The 25917-nt window shown below is 40.6% G+C and overlaps 1 protein-coding gene across 1 annotated transcript; it reads left to right on the top strand.

The window, feature by feature from the left end:
- The first annotated feature begins 4447 nt into the window (after positions 1–4447).
- Positions 4448–12695, top strand: C23H6orf141 (chromosome 23 C6orf141 homolog). Its single transcript, XM_019986342.2, has 2 exons — positions 4448–5417; positions 8410–12695. The coding sequence occupies exon 1, from the start codon at positions 4570–4572 to the stop codon at positions 5134–5136; it is 567 nt and encodes a 188-aa protein (XP_019841901.2). The 5' UTR covers positions 4448–4569; the 3' UTR covers positions 5137–5417; positions 8410–12695.
- The last annotated feature ends 13222 nt before the right edge of the window (positions 12696–25917 follow it).

Consider the following 25917-nt stretch of genomic DNA (forward strand, 5'->3'; position numbering starts at 1 on the left):
GCTCCTCTGTTTGTATCCTGAATTCCCTTAGGGCTTACCATCCAGGTGGCTCTAATGTGATGGTTTGCAATATCCTTTGTTTACTGACATGGCAAGCAATATTTTAGTTGTCAAGTGACAATGAAAAGAAGTGTCAAATAAAAATAGAACAGAATAATTTTTCACTAGGTTAGGCTATGATAAGAAACAACTCCCAAATTTTATTGGTTTGCTATAACAAAAGTTTGTTTCTTGCTTAGAATATGTATCAGCTGCTGCAGTTCTGTTCGAGACTACCTAGATCTGTGCCGTGTACTTTGTTCATTCCCAGATCACAGCCAAGATGGCAGCTATGATGGGGAAATGCCATGGGTCAATCTTACAGTGACTCTTCCTTTCTGCTCAGATGCCTCCAATGACACAACTGTTTAAGCTGAAGCAAGTCACATGGCCAAAGTAACATCAACATTGGTGGGGTGGAGGAGTCTATTCCCATAAGGAGTATTGCAAGTCACATGCTACAGAAGCTGGCTGGTATGACTCTCTTTCAAGATGAGGAAGTAAATAATTTGAGACAATAATACAATGTACTACTTCAAGTCTGGAAATAAGCATCATGGTCTATAATAGAGATTTAAACGAGCAAATCATCAGAGTACAGGTTGCAACTGAAGCCATGGGAATGGATGAAATCATGGAAAGTATTTTAGACTTGAGAGAAGAGAAATGTCAAAGACAAAACTATTCTCTACATTTGCCTCCATATTCACCATCGCACCATTGCTCATAATGTTTTATTCAGAATACCCTCCCTATCTGTCATTCCCATATCCAAATTCTGTTTATAGCAGTTAGTTATAAATTATAGTTATAATTTATGTTATGTAGTTATAATTACATAAAAATATATACTTATAATAGATAATTATAGTTATAATTAGCAAAATTTTTATAAACTTCTTAACAACACCCTGTCTTCTTTTCTGGAATGCTGACCTATCTCTATGGTACAGTTTTGTTGCGTGGTAAATCCAGTTGTTTGCTTTTCCATTACAGAAGCCAAGGGCTTCTTCGCATCTTTTCTTTTATGGTCCCATATTGTCATTGGATAGGCAGGTTGCATAAACTCAGCCAGGTGGATATTTCTGAGCGGGAAGTTGACTCCTCAGTAAGTGCCATAGGGGCAAAATTAGGGTTAGGGTTAGGGTTAGAAGTTGACTCCTCAGGAAGTACCATAGGGGAAAGTTCATACAATCCAGCAAAGAAAACTTTTCCTATTGTATCAACTCCCTATTCCCCCAGCAACAATTTTGATCTCTACGCATTTTAAAGTCTAGTATTCTCACTTTCCCAACGAATCTGTCAGCTCCTAATATCTTTAGGACAAAGTCTATTTTCCTTAGAGTTCGTTGTTGTTTGGTCGCTAAGTCATGTCTGACTCTTTATGACCCCTTGGACTGTGGCATGTCAGGCTTCCCAGTCTTTCACTATCTCCACGAGTTTGCTCAAACTCATGTTCATAGTGTCAATGATGCCATCTGACCATCTCATCCTATGTCGCCCTCTTCTCTCCTGGCCCTCAATCTTTCCCAGCACCAGGGGCTTTTCGAATGAGTTGGCTCTTTGCATCTGGTGGATATTCATAAGGGAAGTAAATGGGTTTAGTTTGTCAGCACCCCTTATCAGGCTTTTATGTACTTTAAGATACTAAAGCCCAGCAGACACCACTTTCCTGAAGGCAAGCAGCCTATTTTTTTGTTTTATATTCTTTTTAGACATTCTCTCACTGAGGTTTAATTTATTTGACATTTCCTCTTAATATTCTTTTATGCATTAATACACAACTTCTTGACATCTAGAAATTCAGGTATTATGTGATGGGTGAGTCAGCTTCACTCCTCAGCAAATAGATTTTCCCTGTTCCCCATCCCCACTGTAATCCCTCATCCAATCCCCATCCGCAAGAAAACTTAACATCTATAAATCTTGTGGTTTACATTATACTTCCCTCAGAATACAGATACCTTCTTCGAATTCTCCCAATATTCCTGCAAGGAAGGAAAACACAGTGTTCTTATTGCCACTTGAAAGCAGAAAATTAAAAAAAAGTCCTAGAGTTTATCTCTGGTCTAGAGTATTATCTTTGGTAAGGTTTCTCATAATGTTGGAGAAGGCAATGGCACCCCACTCCAGTACTCTTGCCTGGAAAATCCCATGGACGGAGGAGCCTGGTAGGCTGAAGATCATAGGGTCAGGAAGAGTCAGACACGACTGAGCAACTTCACTTTCACTTTTCCCTTTCATTCATTGGAGAAGGAAATGGCAACCCACTCTAGTGTTCTTGCCTGGAGAATCCCAGGGACGGGGGAGCCTGGTGGGCCGCCGTCTATGGGGTCGCACAGAGTCGGACACGACTGAATCGACTTAGCAGTAGCAGCAGTAGCTCATACTGTTGTTCATGAACCACTAGCATGAGGCTTGCTGAGGGTCTTGGTAAGAATCCACATTCTAAGTCCTTCCCCAAATAGAATCCTTGAGAGTAGGGAAGGCATTAACCTGCAGTTGATTTTCACGTACATTAAAGTTAACTTAATAAATATCTCCTATTTTTGGACAGAGGATTCAATGTATGTAACTCATGTAAAGAATAAAACTCCAAGAGGGCAAGCAGTTGTTTCCTCCATGTCCCCATCACCTAAAACAGTGGCTGACATTTAGTATAAGCTCAGTGATTACTGGTTAAGCAAATGAATGGAATGAAAAGAACATGAAGTCACAGGTTTAAAACAGGAAAATAATTTATTAATAAAATGGGATCAAGCCTTTAAACTTGTGGGAATCCTGACTCTACTGTTTATTGGTGCTTGATTTTTAACCTCCTTGTGCTTCAAAGTTCTCAAGGAAACTATGGGAATAGTGCGACTTCCTTAGTTCGTTGTGAAGAATAAATGAGTTTAAATATATAGAGTGTCTAAAACACTCAAAAACTTCAGTTAACTGTAATTTAGCAGTAACTGGCCCCAGGTCAGGCATCAAATCAGCCAGGTATGATTCAGGTTTTCTTACTCCTTGTACATTTTTTTTTTAATGACTTGGCAGATCTCAGAAGGTCCTCTCTTTCCAAAATATGTCTTTCACCATACTACTTGGTCCTTCAAATACAGGTAGGAATTTCCACCATTGCAGTCATTTACCTAAAGCAGACAGGAAAACAGTTAGCACTTTCTAATAAAGCAAGCACCTGGAAACAAAGAACTGGAAATCAGAAACTAAGTTTTTTTTTTTTTTTTCTGTTAGCTAGCTCTCCACCATTAGCCTTTAGCAAAGTTAAGCTGTCAGAGGATCTTGTTGTGGTTGTTCAGTGGCTGTCATGTCAGACTCTTTGCGACCCCATGGACTTCACCAAGCCAGGTTCCCCTGTCCTTCACTGTCTCTCAGAGTTTGCTCAGATTCATGTCCATTGAATCAGTGATGCTATCTAACCATCTCATTCTCTGCCGCCCCCTCCTCCTGCCTTCAGTCTTTCCTAGCATCAGGGTCTTTTCCTGTGAGTCCACTCTTCACGTCAGGGGGCAAGTATTGGCACTTCAACATCAGTCCTTCTAATGAATGTTCAGGCTCGATTTCCTTTAGGATTGTCTGGTTTGATCTCCTTGTTGTCCAAGCGACTGTCTTCTCCAGCATTCCAATTCAGAGAGCCTGTTAATAATTAGATTCTGAAAGTCTATCCAGAGATTCATATACATGTATTTTAATTTGGGGGGTTAAAGAGAAGAATGTGTGTGTTGCGCGGCCGGGGGCGGGGAGGAGGAGGTAGGGGAGTAGTGAAATGTGAAACTTTAAAAATGAACACAAAATTTTAAATCCTGAAATTCTTTTAGCGGTTTGGTTTTATTTATTTCCATTTGATCAAAGGCACTAATGCCCCTTCCTGGAACAAGCAAGATCATAACCAAAACGAAAGACCAGTGTGAGCACTGTGAATATGGCCAAAAGCCATTTCTCAAAGGGTTCCACATTTCTAGCTACGTTCGATAAGCTTGGCAACCTGGTGGGGTGGGTTCGGAGTCAAGGAAACTTTTATCAGAAGACCTTGATTAAATTAGTGGCTTTTTGTTTTTACTTCCTTGTTCCTTCACTCCAAGGAGAGTCCTTGGAAAGAAGGCATACTTTGTGCTTGGCATTTCGAGGAGGAAGTAGGGGTGTGTGTGCAGTCCAAGTGTCTACCGTATCTGGAGACAAACGGAGATGGGCTGGAAATTAGTATAGAGCAGAGAAGAAAGAGGGGAGAGACTCGGAAATGAGACCACAGCTGCAGGGCTAAGAAGACGATGAGCGATCCGAGGTGGGGGAGGGGAGGCTGTGTCGGGTGTGGAAGGGGCGGGATTGGGCGGGGGGTGTTTGGGAGGGGAGACTTTTCGCCTTTAAAGGTCCGGAGTGACGGAGAGCGTGGGCGCAATACCGTAGCGGGCGTGGCCAGTCCGAGTCCCGGGAGGCGGGGCGCGCGAGACCACGCCCACGGCCATCTGTCCCGCGCTTTCTGGAGCTCGGCTTGGCGTTCGCTGCAAAATTCCGTGGAAGAACCACCGGATGAATGGCCCTCATACTGGAATGGGGGCCCCGGGTCCCCGCGGGGCTCCAGATCTCGCAGACTCGCCCCGCAGCGAGCAACGCTGCCAGCAGTTTGCGCTCGAGGCGGGGCGCTGGGCTCCCTCGGCCCCAGGTGCCCGGAATCTCTCGGCGGCGGAATCGAGCCGCAGGCAGGGCGGTGCCCACGAGGACCGCGAGGTGGGGGAGAATGCGGACTGTGATTCCTGGGTCCGAGATAAAGTGCTCTTTCTTTTGCACCCGGAGAGGTGGTTGGGGACTAAGGGGGACGCCGCGCCGGAAGAGGTGGCCGATGAGGAGGACCTTTTCAAAGCGCAAGGACAAGACCGGGAACCCAACTGCTCTTCTCCTCTCTTTCCACGGAAAATTCGAATTTCTGGCAGCCGTGTAGACGCTCCCTCTCGAGCTCCCAAACCCCTGCTCGTGCGGGTCTTGGATTATGAGGTGACACAAGAAGTCCTGGAGGTCGCATGGGCGAAGGGTAGCATGACCACGCTGACAGAGGAGCGCTCCATGACCGCGGTTACTTTCCGCACCAACAGGGAGTGAGACGCGTTGCGGGGCGTCAGGATCCCTGGAGAACCCCGCGCTCTCGGCACAAAGAGAAGCACCCGTGTCCACGTAGAGAGGATCGTTTCACGAACCTGATGCCCGGACAAGATTCAGTGGGCTAGAGGAGCCCGAGGAATGTTCCGGGACGGTGAAGCAGCGCTTATCAAGAAAATGCGCTTCCGGAAACTCCATCCTGTGATTAACAAAACAGCAAGAACCTTTTAAGAGTCTGGCAGTGCTCTCCTGGAAGGCACAGGGCACCCAGTGAAGACTGAACTGTAAGCAACAAATACCTCCTTACTGTGCGGTCTGCGGACCTTAGAAGAGGGAAAGAGATATATTTTCAAATTTGTAGAACGCGGGAATTTTAAAATAAGAAAATCTATTGTTAATCTTATTTTGCAATTCCTTTCCATTGGTCACTTTTCTGCCTCCGCCCCCTTTCTCTGTGAGACCTGAAAACAGAAGGGAAGTTTGAGGTTGGCTCTCTGCCAAGGGGTGGAGGTGGGAATATTTGGGGAGAGAGGTTTGTTTTAAAACTGAAATAGAAAGTAAAAAGAAATGGGAAAATAAAATGAAAAAGCAGTTAGTAAACAAAATCTCTTTTTGTTACTCTGCTGATGTGCACATCTTTCTACTTGTTTTCTTTTTTTCACATTTAAGTGTTAGGGCTTCCTCTATGCAGGAGACCAGAGGTCGATCCGTGGGTCGGGACGATCTCTTGGAGAAGGAAATGGCAACCCACTCTAGTATTCTTGCCTGGAGAATCCCAGGACAGAGGAGCCTGGCGGGCTGCAATCCATGGGGTCGCAAAGAGTCAAACACGACTGAGCGACTAACACAAGTGTTGAGAAGAAAAGAGGCGCTAGGAAAAGAAGGGGGGAAAACGGAAGGCAGAACTTTGAAAGTGAAATGCCTTTTAAAAAGACTTAACCCCAAACTTCCCTCGTGGCTCAGACCATAAAGCGTCTGTCTACAATGTGGGAGACCGGGGTTTGATCCCTGGGTCGGGAAGATCCGCTGGAGAAGAAGGAAATGGCAATCCACTCCAGTACTATTGCCTGGAAAATCCCATGGACAGAGAAGCCTGGTAGGCTACAGCCCATGGGGTCACAAAGAGTCGGACACGATTGAGCAATTTCACTTCACTTCACTTTTAACCCCAAAGTATCTAATTTAGTTCAGTAAAAATGCCATTAATATGAAAAATTTAGTTATTTTAATGTTTGGAATACTGCAGATAAAGGTAGATAGAAATGTATAATTTGCCATAAAATGACCATATCTTACTCAGAGTTTCTTATTAAGATTTGTAGTCGAGACCGAATCAAAAATACATCTCTCTTGATGCTGTTGGGGAAAAAAATTTCTTTTGATGCTATTGAAACAAGTCATTTTTACTATTATTATTTTTAAAATTTTTTGTTAAACACCATCTTTATTAACTCTAGTAGTGGGGCCTGGTTTGAAGGTGTGTGAGGAGCAAAGCACCCCCTCTAGAGATGATCTGATGAACTGAAGGAGTATCTGGTTACTGCAGGAATTAATGAAACAAATGGGGACTCTGACTCTTGAGGAGTAAACTATTGAACATGGCCCCCTCCCAGACTCCTCTTTTGCCCCTTATTTTCAATTTAGAGCTTGACAGACCTTCAGATGTGGTCTGATCCACCTTTTGCCAGACAAGACAGGTAAGATACGTCCCTGTTTCACAGATGAGCCAACCTAGACCTGGAGGTCAAGTGGTCACACAGCTAGTTACTGCATATGCTTATTAAGTAGATAATATGATCTGGTCATCTCTCTTGTAAAAGTTTGGGGATGGCCTTTTGGACTTAGTTCTAGGGAGTCAGAGATGAGTGAGGGCAGCCTGGGTTTTCTGACTCATGTTTATGAGAAATACTAAGATCACCTTGGTGTTCCTGAGTCTGGCCAGGCCTGTAGCCTGGAGACTCACTACTAGCAGTTCTCAGGCCAGTGTGAGCCTCACTTGAGTGGAATTAAGTATCTTAAGAGCTCATCTGTGCTCAAAATTGCTTGGTAGGTCAAAAAAGTAATACAGACTCCATGAAATGAATTATCTTTTTACCTAACAACCCTGCCTGGCTCCAATGTGAGTTTTAACTTAGCAGGCAAATTTCAGATCTGAGTTAACAAGTTGTTGAGAGTCAACTTGTGCCCCACATGGTTTAGCTTTGAATCTAGACAAGAAAAGTTGCTTTTTTGTTTTTTTGTCTGCATGACATGCAGGATCTTAGTTCTCCAATCTGGGATCAAACCTGTGCCCTCAGCAGTGAAAACGCTGAGTCCTAACCATTGGATCTCCAGGGAATTCTCGAAAAGCCTCTTTAAAGTTGACCCAAAACAGTAGTATCTTTCCCTTGCCTTCTCTATGGAGCAAACTCAGGAGCTGAACTACTTGGGTTCGAAATCACTCCACCTCTAACTAACCGTGAGCGTTAGGGCAAGTGCTTCTCCTCTCTGTGCCTCTGGGTCCTTAATTGTTAAATAAGAATAATAAATAGTATCAACCTCACAGGGTTTTTTCCTAGGATTAAGTTAGATGAAAAATATTTTGAACAGTGCTTGGCATATAGTAAATGCTCAAGGTTAACGATTATTATTGTTTTTCTTATTGTTTAGTTCACTTTAGGCTTTTGTTTAATAAAAAGCGTCAGAAGGCACACACACAAAAAAATGCATAGATCCTAAATGAGTGGTTTTTATGGACTTTTTTCTGCATTCTTGGAAGAAGAGGTTTATTTCTAGCTTTTCCCAACGTTTAATAGATCAGTAAATACATTCCTTAAATTCCTTAGTAATAGCCCCCCTTCTCCCCAGCTTGTGATAAGATTGATCCTAAGTCTAAGAGGCCTAAGTTGCCCTGCGCTTCACAGCCTTTGAAGAGGATTCACAGACTGCTTGATTCTCTGGCAGCTACGAGCTTGCAGTACTTTCTTTAGAACCTGTCAGGTTAGTCTATCTGCCCTCTGGGATTTGAAATCTGGCACCCTTGTCATCTCGGAAAAGCAGAATAAGAGAATTTTCATTTCATCTCCTTTCTTTCAAAAATGTATGTACTCTAGTCAGCCAAATTCTTTTAATCCAAATGTTTGGGTTAATTTCCTTTCCTTTAAGTCAAAATTATTTTTAAGGCATTTATCAACCTCCCTGCCAACTGCCTACAATATGCTTATAGATTTTCTTTTAAAAGCTGTCTCCCTGATGTAGAAAGTCATAAGTTGAAGTCCTGTTGGGTTTGCTTCACAGGTGTTCCTGATCCCTGAGCAGAACCCTGTCGTGGACAGAAGCTGAGGAATCTCCCAGTTAACAGTGTCCTGGGAGTGAAGCCAGACAGAAGCTTGGGCATCCTCAATGCCAACTTGACTTAAAGCCAAGTCTCTGAGAATGACTGGGTCTTGGATCTTTGGTCTAACTTCCACCTCACCAAAAATGGGTCATCTACAGCTGTCTTATGTGGATGAATCACAGCAACGACTTCGGAAGCCAGCTGACCACTCAAGTGGCCAAAGACATATGACAGCCACGTAACTGCCATGGATCAAGCAAGTGTCAGCCTGTTTTAACCTTTGTCCACAGTCTCCGTCAACTTTGAGAGTCATTACACTCCACTTGCTGATCTTATTCTTGTTGGTCATCACTAGCACTTGATGTGCCTTTTTGCTTAAAAAAAAAAAAAAGAGAAAGGATAAAGAGAAAAAGCTCTCTGTCAACAGAAAAAGTTACTTTCATTGCAAAAAAATTTAAGGAAATGTTAGTTTGTGAGGAAAAAGAAACATGAAATTAAACAAAAACTCACCCGCGACCCCAGATCTCTTTTAATATTTGGTATGTTTCCAGTCTGGTTTTATGTATTTGGTTTTTTAATGTATGTATATATGTGCATATAAATATATAATTTTTCTGAGCATAAACTATATAAAATCTGGGTATTGTCTTCATATTAACAAATGCATGCTGCTGCTGCTGCTAAGTCGCTTCAGTCATGTCCAACAATGTGCAACCCCACAGACGGCAGCCCACTAGGCTCCCCCGTCCCTGGGATTCTCCAGGCAAGAACACTGGAGTGGGTTGCCATTTCCTTCTCCAATGCATGAAAGGGAAAAGGGAAAGTGAAGTCGCTCAGTCATGTGCGACTCTTAGCAACCCCATGGACTGCAGCCTACCAGACTCTTCCGTCCATGGGATTTTCCAGGCAAGAGTGCTGGAGTGGGTTGCCAGTGCCTTCTCCAAACAAATGCATGCTGCTGCTGCTGCTAAGTCGATTCAGTTGTGTCCGACTCTGTGCGACCCCATAGACGGCAGCCCACCAGGCTCCCCCATCCCTGGGATTCTCCAGGCAAGAACACTGGAGTGGGTTGCCATTTCCTTCTCCAAAACAAATGCATACTAGGATCCTATTCAAGGTATGGTCTGTGAACCAGCAACTTGGACATCCTGAAGGACGGGTTTTTAAGAAATCCAGAATTCTAGGCCCAACTCTTAAGTCTGTTGAATCAGATTTCTCATTTTGTCAAGATCCCTGGGTGATTCATATTAAAGCTTGACAGGTATTGACATATATGCTATATTTACTACTGTATCCTATTTTGTCACTTACAAAAACTGAAAAAAAAATTATTTTTTATATATTCCTCAGTAATTGTTAACAATGTTGTGGAAATAACACTGTAGAATTATGAAAACATTTAGAGATTACAAAAGAGTGAAATATGTATTGCTGTGTGAATTGGCAAAGAGATCTCTAAAAAGTTTTGTCTTTTTTTTTTTAAGCCTTATTATTCTAAGGTTTTCCTAATGAAAGACTGATTGGTTATTGAAGGTCAAACTATTTCAGAAATGTGATTCTTTTATTGTCTAATAATGTGAAACAATACTTAAAAATCTCCCTAAGGGAAGTGGGGCAGGAAGTCTTTAAAGAAAGCCCAATTACAACACTTAACAGGCTGAGTCAGGACTTGCCAGCCACTAGCAATGGATTGGGAGGGGGTGGGGGGAAGGTGGAGCCTGAATTTGAATCAACTGATTCAGATAAGAAAACAAAGGCTGTGACTCTTGAACACCCTGATATTCTTATAACTGTGGTCAGTACTTTGCTCTTTAATTAGGGAGGGTGAATCTTTATAACTTTGTTTCTGTAGATGAAGATAAGGAAAGAAACAATCCAGTTTACTTTGGAAAGAGTAGGGGATTATAATCAGTTATTAGGCACAATGTAGCTAATAGTTAACAAAACATAAGACTTGGTTAGTTTCAAAGCAGGGAATTAATTTAAATTCAAACTTAGATTTCTAAGATCCAATGAGTACTTTCAGGAGGCTGCAGCCTTAAGAAATACAACAGAGGCTGTTCATTCAGAGCTTGGTCATAGAAAGGGAGTCAGCTAATATCACCTGTACAGGACAGGGGAGCGAAGGCAGGCATGGTAGAGGGAAACTTTTATAGTGACCAAGATGATGTTAATTTTATTCTCAGCTCAAGCTAAACTTCAGGTTTTTTCCTGACTATAGCTTCTGAGCGCCTTTTCCTTAGATCATTTTAACTGAAAGTGGGATCAGGCTGCTGGCCACTCAAATGCCAATTCCAAAGCAAGGTTTGTGGGAAGGACAGATTGCCTTATTTTAGATGCTGGCCCACTGACAACTCCAGCGGGCTAGAGCTTTTATAGACAGAGGGTGGTGGCTACGTGTAGAAACAGCACCATCAGCTCTGACAGTCATCTTGAAATTGGTCATCGGTGGTCTGACTCGTGTCATCGTGATTAAGTACAGTTAATCTTCAGTTCCAGAGTCATTTTGTTTCCTTGAGGCCAGTACTTGGAACTGTGGCAGCTTAAGTCATGGCTACAGTCTAGTCATCATGTAGTTAGCTTCTGCCTGGTGGGGATTTCAGTATCTGCAACACTGCTCACAGGATATAGCTCAGAATATTATCTATAACCGTCAAAAAGCAACTAAAAGTCCTTAACTTCGCTTAGTATTAATAGCTAAACTATTATTGTTTTGTCCTGCTTTTCTTTGCTTCTGTGTTTTCCCAGTTCTCTGATTAAACTTGTTCTTTGGTTCAAGTTTTTCCACAGACAAAAGGCAAGTGGAGAATGTCAGCGGGAAGACCATAGGATCTTGCAGCCATTTCAGCATTACTTGAGAAAACTTGGAATTGTAAATTTCTTTCTCTGCCCCTTTGAGATATAAATCTCCTAACCTCTTGCCAGTTTTACAACCCAGGAGCAGGACTGTCTGTCTCAAGGACCAGAAGCAATTCCTTTGAAATATAATCTAGAAAGATGAGGGCCCCAAGTCCTAGTTTCTGCAAGGGAGTCAGGACCCAGCTTCAAAATTTCAGAGACCAACTAACCTCAGTGCTTAAAAACTCACTTTTTGTTTCAGAGGACTTGAGGTCAGTTTCTCAAACCAGTGGTGTTTACTAAGACTATTTTTCTGTCTTATTTTTTTTTATTATCACATGTGATCTGACTATTGTCCATTTATAGTGTTCATCACTCATCTTGAAGACAGAAACTAGAAGACTCAGTTTCAGAATTCTGGAAGGTCCAGTCACAGAATTCTTTTTTTGGAGAAAATCACATTATAATTCTTAGAATCCAGCATTGTGAGGAGTTTCTTTATGGAGTGAACTATATTCTGGCATAGTTCAGCCCTGACTGTTGACACCCAAAATGCTGTATAACGGATTAGTGCCACCTTAAGAGAGTAAAATAAGAACTGCACAGCGTCCGTGTAGGCAGAGGGCAAATCCATTGATCGATCACTGAGGCTATTAAGTGCACAAGCCTAGTCCTAAGGCTGATTTGTTGGACAAATCTGCCCCAAGCTCAGAACCCTGAATGTTAAAGCTGATTTGCGTGCCTGTTAGATAATCCTTAGGCATATGTCTCACTTCTAAAAAATCTTGTGACTTTGAGTTTATTTTGAAAGCCTGCTGGGTCCATGAAAAAGTAGGTACAAATGAATACCCTGAATTCAGCTTACTTGGGAGGGAGACAAGGAGGTATATAGGGCACCAGAGGATTTTTAAACCAAAGGACTTTAAGGGAAGACTTGTGAACACAGACACCCTGCGTAAAGATTCCCTGACCACTGATGTCCGCATTTCAGAAAGAAGCCATCTGCCAGCCTATGGACTTCCCAAGCCAGCCTCAACATTGACTAAGATTCCAGAGGTTATATAGGCTCAGGCTTTACAATCTTTCCATCCCAACATCCCAACTGGATGGGAAAATGTACAAACTTAACAAGTAAAGTAATCTTAAAATGTAAGAGTAGAAGAAAGGAGGTTCTGTGACCTGTATTCAGTGACAGAGTTATCTTCAGGCGATGAGCGGGGTTTATCCCAGGAGTGAAAAGTAAGCAGTACATCATCTTCAGAGATCTAAAAATAATGACAACGCTGACTAAAAGCCTATCGGCTTTTTTATTATCACTATAGGCTTAGTAATAAAATACTTGTCTCTGAAGAAACCTATTGTTAATCTAAATTGTAAAAAAATTCCTGTGATTACTGTTTAAAGTTGAACAATTTAGACGTAAGCCTCCAATGAGCATATCTTTATTTTCCTTTACTGTTTTTTTCTGTGTGAAGATAATATAAGAACTCTCAGTGTTGTGCCCCAATCAATCTCTTTCTCCCTCTCTCTCTCAACCACATGTATACATATACACACACATCCTCTCTCTCTCACACACACACACAGAATAAGCTACATGCATTCATTTAGACAGTAAGTCCCTAAGACTTCAGAATCTTACTCACTTGGAATGCACTTTGTGTCTCCAACCCCTATATATTCCTGTATTTCAACAGTAGAGTCAGTATAAGTTTGTAACACAGGAGTTGTGGTGACTAAGAAAGAGAACTCGAGTTACTTCAGTTCTGATATTATCTGTGATTTATGTACAAAACTTTAGATAGGGAAACAGTGAAATGTAATATTTTTTGTTCAATAAGTGCAAATTTAGTTCACCCATGAATGGTTTTATTGGATTTGGGTAATTAACATGAAATTATTTATTGATTTTTTAAAGAATGAATCAGGAAAACATTCCATGAGTGGTATAATTTAGTAGTTTCTGGTTTTTTTTGTAGACATTTCTACTAAATATAAAAACTAGACAGTTGTATTAAAGTGTATTAGCTGCTTGACAGTTCTTCATATATAATAATTATATCAGACTCACCAAAGGATCAAAATTGTTTACTGTATGATTACTATTGAATATCATTTTTCATATTAATGTTAAAAATCATCTGCTTCTGGTGTCACATTCACTAAGTATCCCTCTGCCAATATGTAGTCATAAAGTCATAAAAATGGGGAACTGAAAGGATTGGAATTAGAACTCAAATTCCTGATTTTGAATCAAAGCTATTTCTGTTGATCTCTGTAAAAGAAAGCAGTCCATGAATTAATTTTGACTTTAGATTTAGAATTAACTATATATTATTGAACACCAATTATGTATTATGGGCAAGTCAGAAAATGCAGCTGTCTCTTGAATATGCTTAAACAAATTAAAATTAGCAAGCCCCATTTTTTTTTTTTTTTTAATCATTTAGTTCCACTGGGAAGCCAAGGTACCTGAGTATTCCCCAGTCTGACTCATCCTTTCTTTTTAAATTATTATTTATTTTTGGCTGCTCTGGGTCTTTGCTGCTGCACACAGGCTTTCTCCAGTTGTGGTGAGTGGAGGCTGCTGTCCAGTTGCGGTGCGTGGGCCCCTCACTGTGGCGACTTCTCTCGTGTTGGAACACAGGGTCTAGGATACGGCTCAGTAGTTGTGGTACAAGGGCTTAGTTGCTGTACAGCACCTGGGATCTTCCCGGACCAGGGATCAAACCCGTGTCCCCTGCATAGGCAGGTGGATTCTTAACCACTGAACCACCAGGAAAGCCCCCCATCTGACTCATTCTAAAAAGGGTTTGTGGAGAATGCTGGATTGGGGGTGACCAAGGCCTTAGTACTTTTCTCTCCTTGATTAACCTTAAGCAGGCTAGTTTCTGACTCTAGACCTTAACCTCCCTTTTCCTTAGAGAATTTACTTGAGAACACTTTTAATTATGAATTATTTCTCAGCCCCTTTAAAATGTAAATATTTTTCAAAATCTCTTGCCAGTTTTACAATACAGGGATGTCTCAAGGACATGGGAGACATCCCGTGGAAATATAACCTCTAAGGAACTTAGTGTCCCTATCTCCCAGGCTCTGAGGGCAAGTAGGAGCCTAACTTCTGTTGGTAAAAATGAGCAAACACAGATCTAGAATCAGAGAATAATATTTGCAAATGAAAGAATAATTCAGTGTGCAGGACACATTGACCACACTCCGCACTCCAGGACTTTTCTACTAGCTCACAGTTTAGTTCAGTCCCTTAGTTGTATCTGACTCTTTGAGACCCCATGGATTGCAGCATGTCGGGCTTCCCTGTCCATTACCGACTCCTGGATCTTGCTCAAACTCACGCTCATTGAGCTGGTGATGCCATCCAACCATCTCATCTTCTGTCATCCCCTTCTCCCCCTGCCTTCAATCTTTCCCAGCATCAGGATCTTTTCCAATGAGTCAGCTCTTCGCATCAGGTGGCCAAAGTATTGGAGTTTCAGCTTCAGCATCAGTCCTTCCAATGAATATTCAGGACTGATTTCCTTTAGGATTAACTGGTTTGATCTTGCAAGTCCAAGGGACTCTCAAGAGTTTTCTCCAACACCACAGTTCAAAAGCATCAATTCTTTGGTGGTTAGCCTTCTTTATGGCCCAACTCTATTGGAAAAACCATAGCTTTGACTAGATGAACCTTTGTCAACAAAGTAATGTCTCTGCTTTTTAATATGCTGTCTAGGTTGGTCATAGCTTTTCTTCTAAGGGGCAAGCGTCTTTTAATTTCATGGCTGCAGTCACCATCTGTGGTGATTTTGGAGCCCAAGAAAATAAAGTCTGTGACTGTTTCCATTGTTTCCCCATCTATTTGCCATGAAGTGATGGGACTAGATACCATGGTCTTAATTTTTTGAATGTTGAATTTTAAGCCAGCATTTACACTCTCCCTTTTAACTTTCAGGAGGTTCTTTAGTTCCTCTTCGCTTTCTGCCATAAGGGTGGTGTCATCTGCATATCTGAAGTTATTGATATTTCTCCTGGCAGTCTTGATTCCAGCTTGTGCTTCATCCAGCCCAGCATTTTGCATAACTCTGCATATAAGTTAAATAAGCAGGGTGACAATATACAGCTTTGACATACTGCTTTTCCAATTTGTAACCAATCTGTTGTTCTATGTCCAGTTCTAACTGTAGGTTCTTGATTTGCATACAGGTTTCTCAGGAGGCAGGTAAGGTGGTCTGGTATTCCCATCTCTTGAAGAATTTTCCACAGTTTGTTGTGATTCACACAGTCAAAGGCTTTAGCATAGTCAATGAAGCAGAAGTGGATGTTTTTCTGGAATTTTCTTGCTTTTTTGAAGATCCAACAGATGTTGGCAATTTGATTTCTAGTTCCTCTGCCTTTTCTGAATCCAGTTTGAACATCTGGAAATTCACAGTTCAAATACTGTTGAAGGCTAGCTTGGAGAATTTTGAGCATTACTTGGCCAGTGTGTGAGATGAGTGCAATTGTGCAGTAGCTTGAACATTCTTTGGCATTGCCTTTTTTGGGGATTGGAATGGAAACTGACCTTTTCCAGTCCTGTGGCCACTACTGAGTTTTTTCCAAATTTGCTGGCATATTGAGTGCAGCACTTTAACAGCATCATCTTTTAGGATTTGAAATAGCTCAGCTGGAATACTATCACCTCAACTAGCTTTGTTCATAGTGATGCCTTCTAAGGCTCACTTGACTTTGCACTCCAGGATGTTTGGCTCTAGGTGAGTGATCACACGATTGTGGTTATCTGGGTCATTAAGATCTTTTTTTGTATAGTTCTGTGTATTCTTGCTACTTCTTCTTAATATCTTCTGCTTCTGTTAGGTCCATAATGTTTTTGTCCTTTATTGTGCCCATCTTTTCATGAATATTCCCTTGCTATCTCTAATTTTCTTGAAGAAGTCTCTAGTCTTTCCCATTCTATTGTTTTCCTCTATTTCTTTGCATTGATCACTTAGGAAGGCTTTCTTATCTCTCCTTGCTATTCTTTGGAACTCTGTATTCAGAAGGATATATCTTCCCTTTTCTCATTTGCCTTTTGCTTCTCTTCTTTTCTCAGCTACCTGTAAGGCCTTCTCAGACAACCATTTGCCTTTTTGCACTCCTTTTTCTTGGGGATGATTTTGATCACTGCCTCCTGTACAATGTTATGAACCTCCATCCATAGTTCTTCAGGCACTCTGTTTATCAGATCTAATCCCTTAAACCCACTAGCTCACGTTAGCACTTAAAAACCTTTGCCTCCCTTGTTTCAGTTGAATTGAGCTCAGACTAAATTCTGGCCTCTCTCTCCTATTGCAATAGCTTTAAATAAAACCTTCTTTTACTGTTTAACCCTGTCCAGTGCAATTTTGGCTTTGATAGGAATCAGATAAGAGCAGGGGAGAATCATTTATATTGATATTAGGGACATCCATTTGATTTGTAAAGGCTAAAGATGCTTTGTGTCTCACGGGAACTGACAATGATTTCTTTATTCTGCTCATAGGTCCCTTGGGTATGACTTTACTGGGACTCAGAGCACTGAACATAGAGAAGGGGGGTGGTCTTCAAGTTCCAGTTATGTCAGAAGCAGGAACCTCATTTTCTGACCTCAGCAAATTGGTCATACTCACAAGCAATGATCTGTTATTAGTCATCCTATATTGACTGAACCAATGAATGAAGCCAATATCTTATGTTTAATGGGACCCTCGCTTAAGAGTTAAATTTTCTTCACTGCAGTTTTAAAGATATTCATGAGCATTCTAGACAAAGCATTATACAGCACCCCCTCCCCTGCACCAACCAATTAAAACTGCACCCCCTGCCCTGCCCCAAGCAATTAGAGCTAGTAATACATAGATGTCTCATATGCCTTGGAGGAAAAGGACAGTTTCTCGGACTAAAGGGCAAAACCTTATGGCACTAGTAGGTTCTATTTGTCAAATGTTGTGTTGATGTGTACTGTCTTGGAGAATGGCAGTAAGGAGGTTTTTGCTGCAGAGATTAACAGAGGAACCCAATATGACTTAACACCAGAGGCCTCTGGGATGATGTGACTGCCTGCTGAAGCAGTGAAGGACTCGGCAGAGTACACAGCTGTCAAGGTGCAGAACAGAGCAGTCAGTGCAAAGGACCACAAAATAACAGAGAACTGGGACAGTAGCTGGCACGCAGACCCTGGCTCGGGGCAGAGCACGTATCTTGTGAGGCATTGGTTGGATGACGACACCAGTATCCCAGGTTGGGTCCAAGTCCAGATGGGAGACCCCAGGGGGTGGCTGGAAGGTGAACTTCTGCAGGAGACTCATGAAGAAAAGCAAAAGCTCCATCTTGGCCAGTGACTCCCCAGCACACTAGAGAGGGGACCTAGAGAGGTGGATGGTAGTGAAGGGTTATAAGACAGATCAAAAATCTGAAAAAATGGTGTGGACAAAGAGGGAAACCATCCATGTGTGATTTCTTCTCCTTCAGAATGTGTGAGTCAGTCAACCTCTTGTGAGTTTTATAGGCTCTGTCTGCTAGTTGAAGCATTGGAAATAGAAAATTAATAGAGCTCCCCTGAGGGAGACAATTTTAAGGTTTTAATGTGAAACAGGTTATAACAGGTAAAACCAAGTATGTGATGAGAACCCATAGGAAAGTGAGCTAAAGGAGGTCTCACCTTCGTATGACATCTTTGTATCTAAGTTCTGGTACACATGGAGAGAAGTGAGCCAGGCACACAGGGAAGATGAGTCAGGTGTGGTGATTCATTGGAGGGTGGGAAGAAACAGGACTCTGACTAGAACGCCAAGCATGAGGTCACGAGTCTCAGACCTGAGACTGCATGTATGACTAGAAACTAGATCATGCTAAGGCACTTGAAGAAGAGTATTTGGCTAGTACTATTTTTAAAATATGGATTATTGGGGGAAATGTCAAGATGTTTAAAAACTGGAATAAGTTCGTATAGCACTATAGCACAACAAACTATACTCAAATGTTGTAATAACCTATCAGATCAGATCAGTCGCTCAGTCGTGTCCGACTCTTTGCGACCCCATGAATCGCAGCACGCCAGGCCTCCCTGTCCATCACCAACTCCCGGAGTTCACTCAGACTCACGTCCATCGAGTCAGTGATGCCATCCAGCCATCTCATCCTCTGTCGTACCCTTCTCCTCCTGCCCCAAATCCCTCCCAGCATCAGAGTCTCTTCCAATGAGTCAACTCTTCATATGAGGTGGCCAAAGTACTGGAGTTTCAGCTTAACCTATAAGGGAAAAGTATCTGAAAAAGAATAGATATATGTATATATTTAACTGAATCATAGTTCTGTACACTTAAAACTAACATAACATTGTAAATCAACTATACTGCAAAAAAAGAAAGAAGAAATTCTAAAAGAAACACTGGTATTTGCACAATTAAAGTAAGGCTTTTTATAGATGAAATGGATTTACCTGTGGTTGCCCTGCTCAACTTTCTCTTCAAATTCCCAAGGCTCTGTGCTAGCCTTAGCCACAAGGAATCTTCTAGGATTCCATAAGAAAATGTCATTCCAATGCCCAATGTCCTACAGCCAACTGAAAGCTGGGGGAGAACTTTTCCATATTTCTGAAGTTTAGTGCCACGTGGCAAATTACAGAACCTTAGCCCTGGCCTTGAGCCAGGGCCAAATATCTCCAGATTTTTTGAATCACCTTTCTAAAGTAAGATGCCTTACCTACTGAAAAGGATATGAAAGCTTCCTTCTTGATAAACTTCTCGATAGAGTCAAGGAAATGCTCAGGGTTAAAGGTGGCTGGGTTTTCCCACTGTGTTTGATCTCAAAGTACAGAGGTCAACAAAAAGATGACCTCAGTGCCCTAGACATAAAAGTGTTATTAATGACAAAGATGAAATTCCTTCCTAAAAAGGTGGCTCTTAGAGACATACGATGACTCAGTTGGCAATTTTAGAGAAGCAGTGTATTCTAGAAGGAACAGGAAGTAGAGAAGGGGGAGATGGCATTTGAGATTGAGGTAGGTTGCAGTCCATGGGGTCGCTAAGAGTCGGACACGACTGAGCAACTTCACTTTCACTTTTCACTTTCATGCATTGGAGAAGGAAATGGCAACCCACTCCAGTGTTCTTGCCTGGAGAATCCCAGGGACAGAGGAGCCTTGTAGGAGGCTGTCTATGGGGTCGCACAGAGTCGGACACAACTGAAGCAACTTAGCAGCAGCAGCAGCAGCAGCAGGGTATTCATATACTCTAACAAATTTTCATCTGGTACCTGCTGAAAAACACAAACCTTGGATTCAGAACTAGGAACAAACTCTGACTTAACAATGTATCTGCGGTGTGATAACAGCATGTTATTTAACTTTTGATAAATTCATGTGATGGGAGTTTAAAAGTCCTCATTTGGTGACTGTGAGCCTTCCTGGTGGGTTTGGGGGTGCCAAAAGGCTTGATCTTTTATCTCCAGAGACTGTGACAGCAGACATACTAAATTTAATAAGCCCATCAAAACAAATCCTCAAAAATAAGCCACCCCAACTTCCTCAGCTATGACATAAAAATTAATCATACATTATAAAGTCACACTGAGCAAATATCACCTACTGTGTATGTAGACATTCCGTTACCTCTGGTTGAATGGCTGGGGTGAGGGGAGACCGGGAGGGAGGGAAGAAGAAGGAAGGATGGAGGGACCAGAGGGAGGGCAGAGATTGCCTGACAGCTCATCTCAGCACTTCTGTGATTTTGAGCAGCATTCTGATGTTCTTTCCCTCTCCCCTCATCCCCTTCTTAAACCCTTACCTTTGGAATATAGTTCTTTTTAAATATAGTATTTGTGGTGGTTGCTCGGGGTAAGCCTGTGGGCAGGATATCAGCAAATCTCTGCACTTCGAGAATGACAGCATCTGTGTACGGCATTTGAGTTCAGTGTGCCATTTAAGGCTGGGTGGACCCCATGACTTTGGCAATCTCATCATGGACCTTTTCTGGATAAAAGAGAGAATGGTTAGGGTCCGTGGTGGGAGAGGTTGTTGGAACAGTCTCTCCACTTTCTTTAAATATGAAAGTCAAACCCAAGTACTCTTGAGTTCTGACTCATCTTTACCCCACCCCCAGTCCTCTATTCCTAGACTCCTCTGGGGACCCGTCAGATCATCTCAGGATGTTTAGAGAGCAAATCTGCTTTCTTTTATCACAAGGAGACTAAAGGTACAAACTCTCCTCAAGGGTACAAATTAAAGGTATCCAGGATGGCTCTAGAATTCTGCATTGTCCAATCCAACAGATTTCTGCTTCCTCTCCTTCAGACAATGCCCTGAATCTTAGGAGACTTACTCTGGATCTCAGGATATCGTGACATGAACAGAATCCCCCAGCACAGAGTGGAAACCATGCTCTCTGTACCTGCTGCAAACAGATTATTAACAAGTACCACCAAAGTATCATCATTGAAATAATCAGTAGATGTGTCTCTCCTGAAAGAGGAAAAGGAATAATTAATGATGAAATAATTTTATCTGGATAATCATCACAACCTCACGAATTTAAAGAATAAAACCTTGCATTCTTCACTTAATTGAATGGAAATTTTTTGAGACCGTCGTGCAGAATTTTAGGATAAAGCACATCCCAGATACTAATAAAAAATAAGTAATTCTAAAAACTGGGAAAGTCTGTTTCTCATTTAGGAAGATTGGGAATAAGTTTTTAACTGAGTGATTAGAATATTACTGGCACTGTTTCTTTAAAACAAGATTAAACGATCTCTCGAGTTTGTCAATTGAAACATATTTTTCAAGATTGCAAAGAAAAGAGAATATTAATTCCACATGATAACATATCTGAGGTCTTCCATATATATCTTGTTTTCTTCAGAGAGTGATATGAAAAGAAGTGGAAAATATGTGAGAATGCAAAATGTAATAAGTAATGTTTTTTGTAGTGTACAAATCTATTATTATTAACTTGAGTCCTGTTATCTTTCTTCTCTGAAAGAAGTATTTTTCCTGAAGATGCTGTTAACTAAATCAAATAATAAATAATATGCTAAAGTGACCCCTGAAGAAAATGCCATTACCTCCTGCTGTCTGACCAAAAAGGCATCAGTTAAGCTTCTTGGATCATTTTTGTCAAGTTTATGATGGTGATGGAGGAAAGTCATCCTTATAAAGGAAAATAATTCATCTTTATTCCTGAGTATATTCTTATAAGTTTTTAGGAGGAACCTCAAAACAGGAAACGTATTGAAAAGCTCAGAGAATAAAAAACAACAAAGTAAATTAAATATACATATGTAATGCTTGGGATAATGGGAATGACACCATTATTTCTACAAGCATTATAGAGATAGCATCTCCTATAGACTTAGATTTTATCTCAATTAACAGTGGCAGATTGGACTAGACAACAGGATTTCGTTTATCAGAATTCGGTTAACATATAATGAATATTGATATGACTTACAATAAATTCTGTGTACCCAAAGTATTTTGCATGTTACACTTCTGGTCATAGATGTATGTACTTAGAGTTTAGATATAAAAGCAATATTGGCTTTATGGTCAGAGTTATAAATCTAAGTGTTTTGCTTGCAAAATCCCAGGTGATTCCAAGTCAAACTATTCTGGTTCAATGTGGTATACTAAGGTCGGTCTAGTCAAAGCTATGCCTTTTCCGGTAGTCATGTACAGATGTGAGAATTGGACCATGAAAAAGGCTGAGTACTAAAGAATTGATGCTTTCAAATTGTGGTGCTGGAGGAGACTCTTGAGAGTCTCTTGGACTACAAGGAGATCAAACCAGTCAATCCTAAAAGGAAATCAGTCCTGAATATTCATTGGAAAGACTGATGCTGAAGCGGAAACTCTAATACTTTGGCCACCAAACATTCTAAGAGCTGACTCATTGGAAAAGAGCCTGTTGCTGGGAAAGACTGAGGGCAGGAAGAGAAAGGGACAACAGAGGATAAGGTAGATAGTAGCATCACAGACTCAACAGATACAAGTTTGAGCAAGCTCTGGGATAGAGAATGACAAGGAAGCCAGGGGTGGTGCAGTCCATGGGGTCACAAAGAGTCGGACACGGCTTAGTGACTGAACAACAACAAATTTATGACTATCGTTCCGTTGAAGGATCAGAATAATTCTTTTTAAAATTTGCACCAGGATGACTGTCCACAAGTCTCAGAGAAATATCACTTAAGTCCAATATTCCCTGACCCTTAAAAAGTTCACTGTTTGTTAAATTTAGTATTTATCAGTGTATTCATTTTCTGAGAGACACACTTTATATGTTTGGTCAGGTTCACAAAGGGGTTCCTAACCCCTGCAAGTGACTTAATAAAACCAGAGATAAAAGATCAAAGTTAAAATTAGTCCTCATTGTTGTCCAACCCAGTGTTCTCTAGCACTTGTGTTCAGAGCAAATCTGCATTTTTATGTTGAGTCTAAATTTCAAAGTGAAATAATATGGTCGATTGTCCATGGTATTATTAAAAAGGAGAACTAATGGACAAGGCTCTTTTTTCATATGTTCTATAAGATAGCAACTGAATCTGTAAATGTGAAAAATTGGATTGCAGAACAATTGTGCATTGACATGGCTCAGAATAAATATTAAGGTTTTATTTAGTGCTTTATAATTTTTGTGATAACTAACAGTCCTCTTCTGTTAAAATTCACTTTCCTGAGTGGATTCCACTGAGTGCTCCTTGCTCATTCATGGCTTATCCACATTCCATGCATAACTAGTAGGACAGATTGAAGATGGTCAAGATGGTAAGAATCTACTAAAGCCATATAATAAGCTGTTTATTGGTGTAATTCACAATCCCTACATCATAGGATACTTGATGCAGTAATCTGTGATGGGAGACTGATCAGATCTCTTAACCAAGCAGGTTAATACTCAATGTTTCAGAAAAGGTATATTTTTGAAATGGTGATTCTCTAATAAGTACTTTTTCATGGTCTCTTAAACAGTCAGGGGCACCTTAGAGGAAGTAAAAGTGAATAAGAAGGATACAGGTACTGCAGTTGGAGGACTAACAATAGGTTTCACACTTTGATCTATCAAGGTTAAGAGTCTTAGGAATGGGGTATTTTGGTAGTCAAACCCTTTCCCAAGCAACACAGACACGTTGATGTTAGCCACAGAAGCGTTCGTTAGTGTTTTGACCTTTTCAAAGGGCTTTCCTGCAAGAGAATTTATCAATCAGATTGGGAATACAGGTGGCCGATTCTCAAAAGTTTGCTTTAGGCCACTTCACTTTCACAAAAGATCTACATTATTTGTTTTGTAAACCAAAAGAAATCTGAAGCTGATTTTTGCTTTTACAAAAAAAAAAAAAAAAAAGCAAAAATCCTTAAGTGGGGTTTCTGTTGTTTTGTTGATTTTGTTTTTTGCAGCAAACCCTTGAAAAGGCAGCTGGAACATGGACTGAGTGACGCCACCAAGCGTCTTCCTGAAGAACTACACTCAGCATCAAGCTGCCATAGCTTTGAACTGTGTCTGTGAGCATCTGTGCTTTGTCTCGATATGTTCTTTGCATCCCTTATTAAGATGAATCTCAAGGTATTTGCTTCTTCATTTTATGCCATTCTAGCTTATGAAAGACTTAGTAGGAACGGTCTACTTTTGGGTGGTAGGAGAAAACTGTATGCACAGAATATTAAACCAATTCCAGACTGATTGGGATAGACTGTCAAAGGAAGGATTTCATAGAGAAAAGGGATTATTGGTGATCATGCCCTACAAGGAGAGGTGAGACTACACTGGACCTTGAAAAATACCCAGAATTTGGTTAAAAGATTGCCACAAGGAAAACTAAAAATGTATGTCAAAGGAAAGCTGCTTTGACTCAAACAAGTTAGAATGGGCCAGGTGAGGGGCATTTCAGTGTGGGTGAACACATGTGTGTAGGAGTTTTAATGCATATTTTCTGGGGAAATATTTCAACCTTCTAGGCTGCATTCAATTTTAAAAGTTTAAAATAGGATATCTAGATGGTTGAAATGATCGTATTTTAAAGAACTTCATCCCGAGCAATTCCTTGTTTTAGCCTCTTCTGCTACTGGGTTCTATTTTTGTCAATATCACTGAAAACTGTTCAGAGTATTAAACATGTACCAGCAGATGTGTATTTATTTTCAAGTGAAGCGCATTCTAGTGGCTAAGATTCACTTTTAGCATTAGCACCTACCTTAAATGTAAAGCCGAAGGGGAAATTCTTATAGAGAATATGTTTTCTTCTTCATATACAAACAGAAGGGCTTATGGGCTGCTGTGTATACATAGCCTTGAGAAATTAATGTCTGTTAGGAGCCTAGCACTAGAGAAGGAATAGTGGTTTTTCTGAATGTACTTTCTCCAAACTCCCAAGAGCCTCTGCTAAATGGACAGGGACTGCTAATTTAGCATGTGGGTCCCCAAGGCTTCTGATTCTCCTCTGCATTCATCTCAGGGTCATCTACCTTTGATAACTTCTCTCCGTATTCGTTTTGGCATCAGTGATGATAATATTCAAATGGACTCATTTTTAATAAGAAATGAGCTCAGTTTCTTAAGGAAATGACAAAACGCTTGACATGAAAATGAGTTTTTGGATTATTTATCCCCTCATATTGATAAAAGTAACCTGGAATTATCTCTACATTGTTTAAAGGGATCAGAAACATACCTGTAATTGAGAGACTGTTCCAGATTAAAGAAGGCAGAAGACATAATGACTGAATGCCATATGTGAGCCAGGATTTGTTGAGAACATGAGTGATGAAATTTGAATAAATTCTTCAGATTAATTAATGATTCCATGTTAATGTTAATTTTATGATTTTGAAAAAATGGGACTTTGGAAATAGATGGGAATGTCTGCTTATTTTGAGAAAATACATGAATATATTTAAGAATAAAGGGACAGCATTTCTGCAGAATATCTCAAACAATTCAAAAAAGAGGGAGAGAAAAAAATAACAAAGGTAACAGGACAGCATTAGGGACTTTTGGAGAAGACTAGAAAGATATGGTTAATTATTTGTATATTCTTGGAATTTTTTTTACAAGTCTGAAATAGTGTCAAAATAAATAATTAAAAGTATACCTTTCGTTGACTTCTTTCTCATAAAAAATAAGATTTTTTTTTTATCCTACACACCTTTGTCAGTCTCAAAGTTCCTTATAAGATGCTGGCTTTCCCCTATAATGGTGTCTTCTAGGGCCTTCTTGCCCATTCCAAAGTTCCGTGAAGTTGTCAAGGTGAATCTTATAATTTTCGAAGTGTCACTATGAGAGAAGAAAATTCCTTGTAATAAGGAAAACATTCTTATTTCCTCAAAGCTTTTAAAATCTAATTTCCAAGGATAAATAAAAACTAAAAAGAATTAAATTCTCTCTATTGAAAGTAAGGGCAGAAGTTTCTCTTTCTCTTGGAGTATTTACTGTAGGAAACTTTGTAAGTACTTCCTCCTCTCTTTAAATTGTATATTCAGCGTTTTGAAAACTACATAGGTCTTTTGGTCAGCTTTATGACCTAGAATGTCTTTCTCAGTGACCTGGGAGCCATTTCTTTGGAACATAAACATCAGTATCTCTGAAAGGAGAGGAAACTCACTTTGGTGACTGGCAAGACTCTAAGTT

Source organism: Bos indicus, chromosome 23 (genome assembly GCF_029378745.1).
Source record: "Bos indicus isolate NIAB-ARS_2022 breed Sahiwal x Tharparkar chromosome 23, NIAB-ARS_B.indTharparkar_mat_pri_1.0, whole genome shotgun sequence".
NCBI classification, from domain to species: domain Eukaryota; kingdom Metazoa; phylum Chordata; class Mammalia; order Artiodactyla; family Bovidae; genus Bos; species Bos indicus.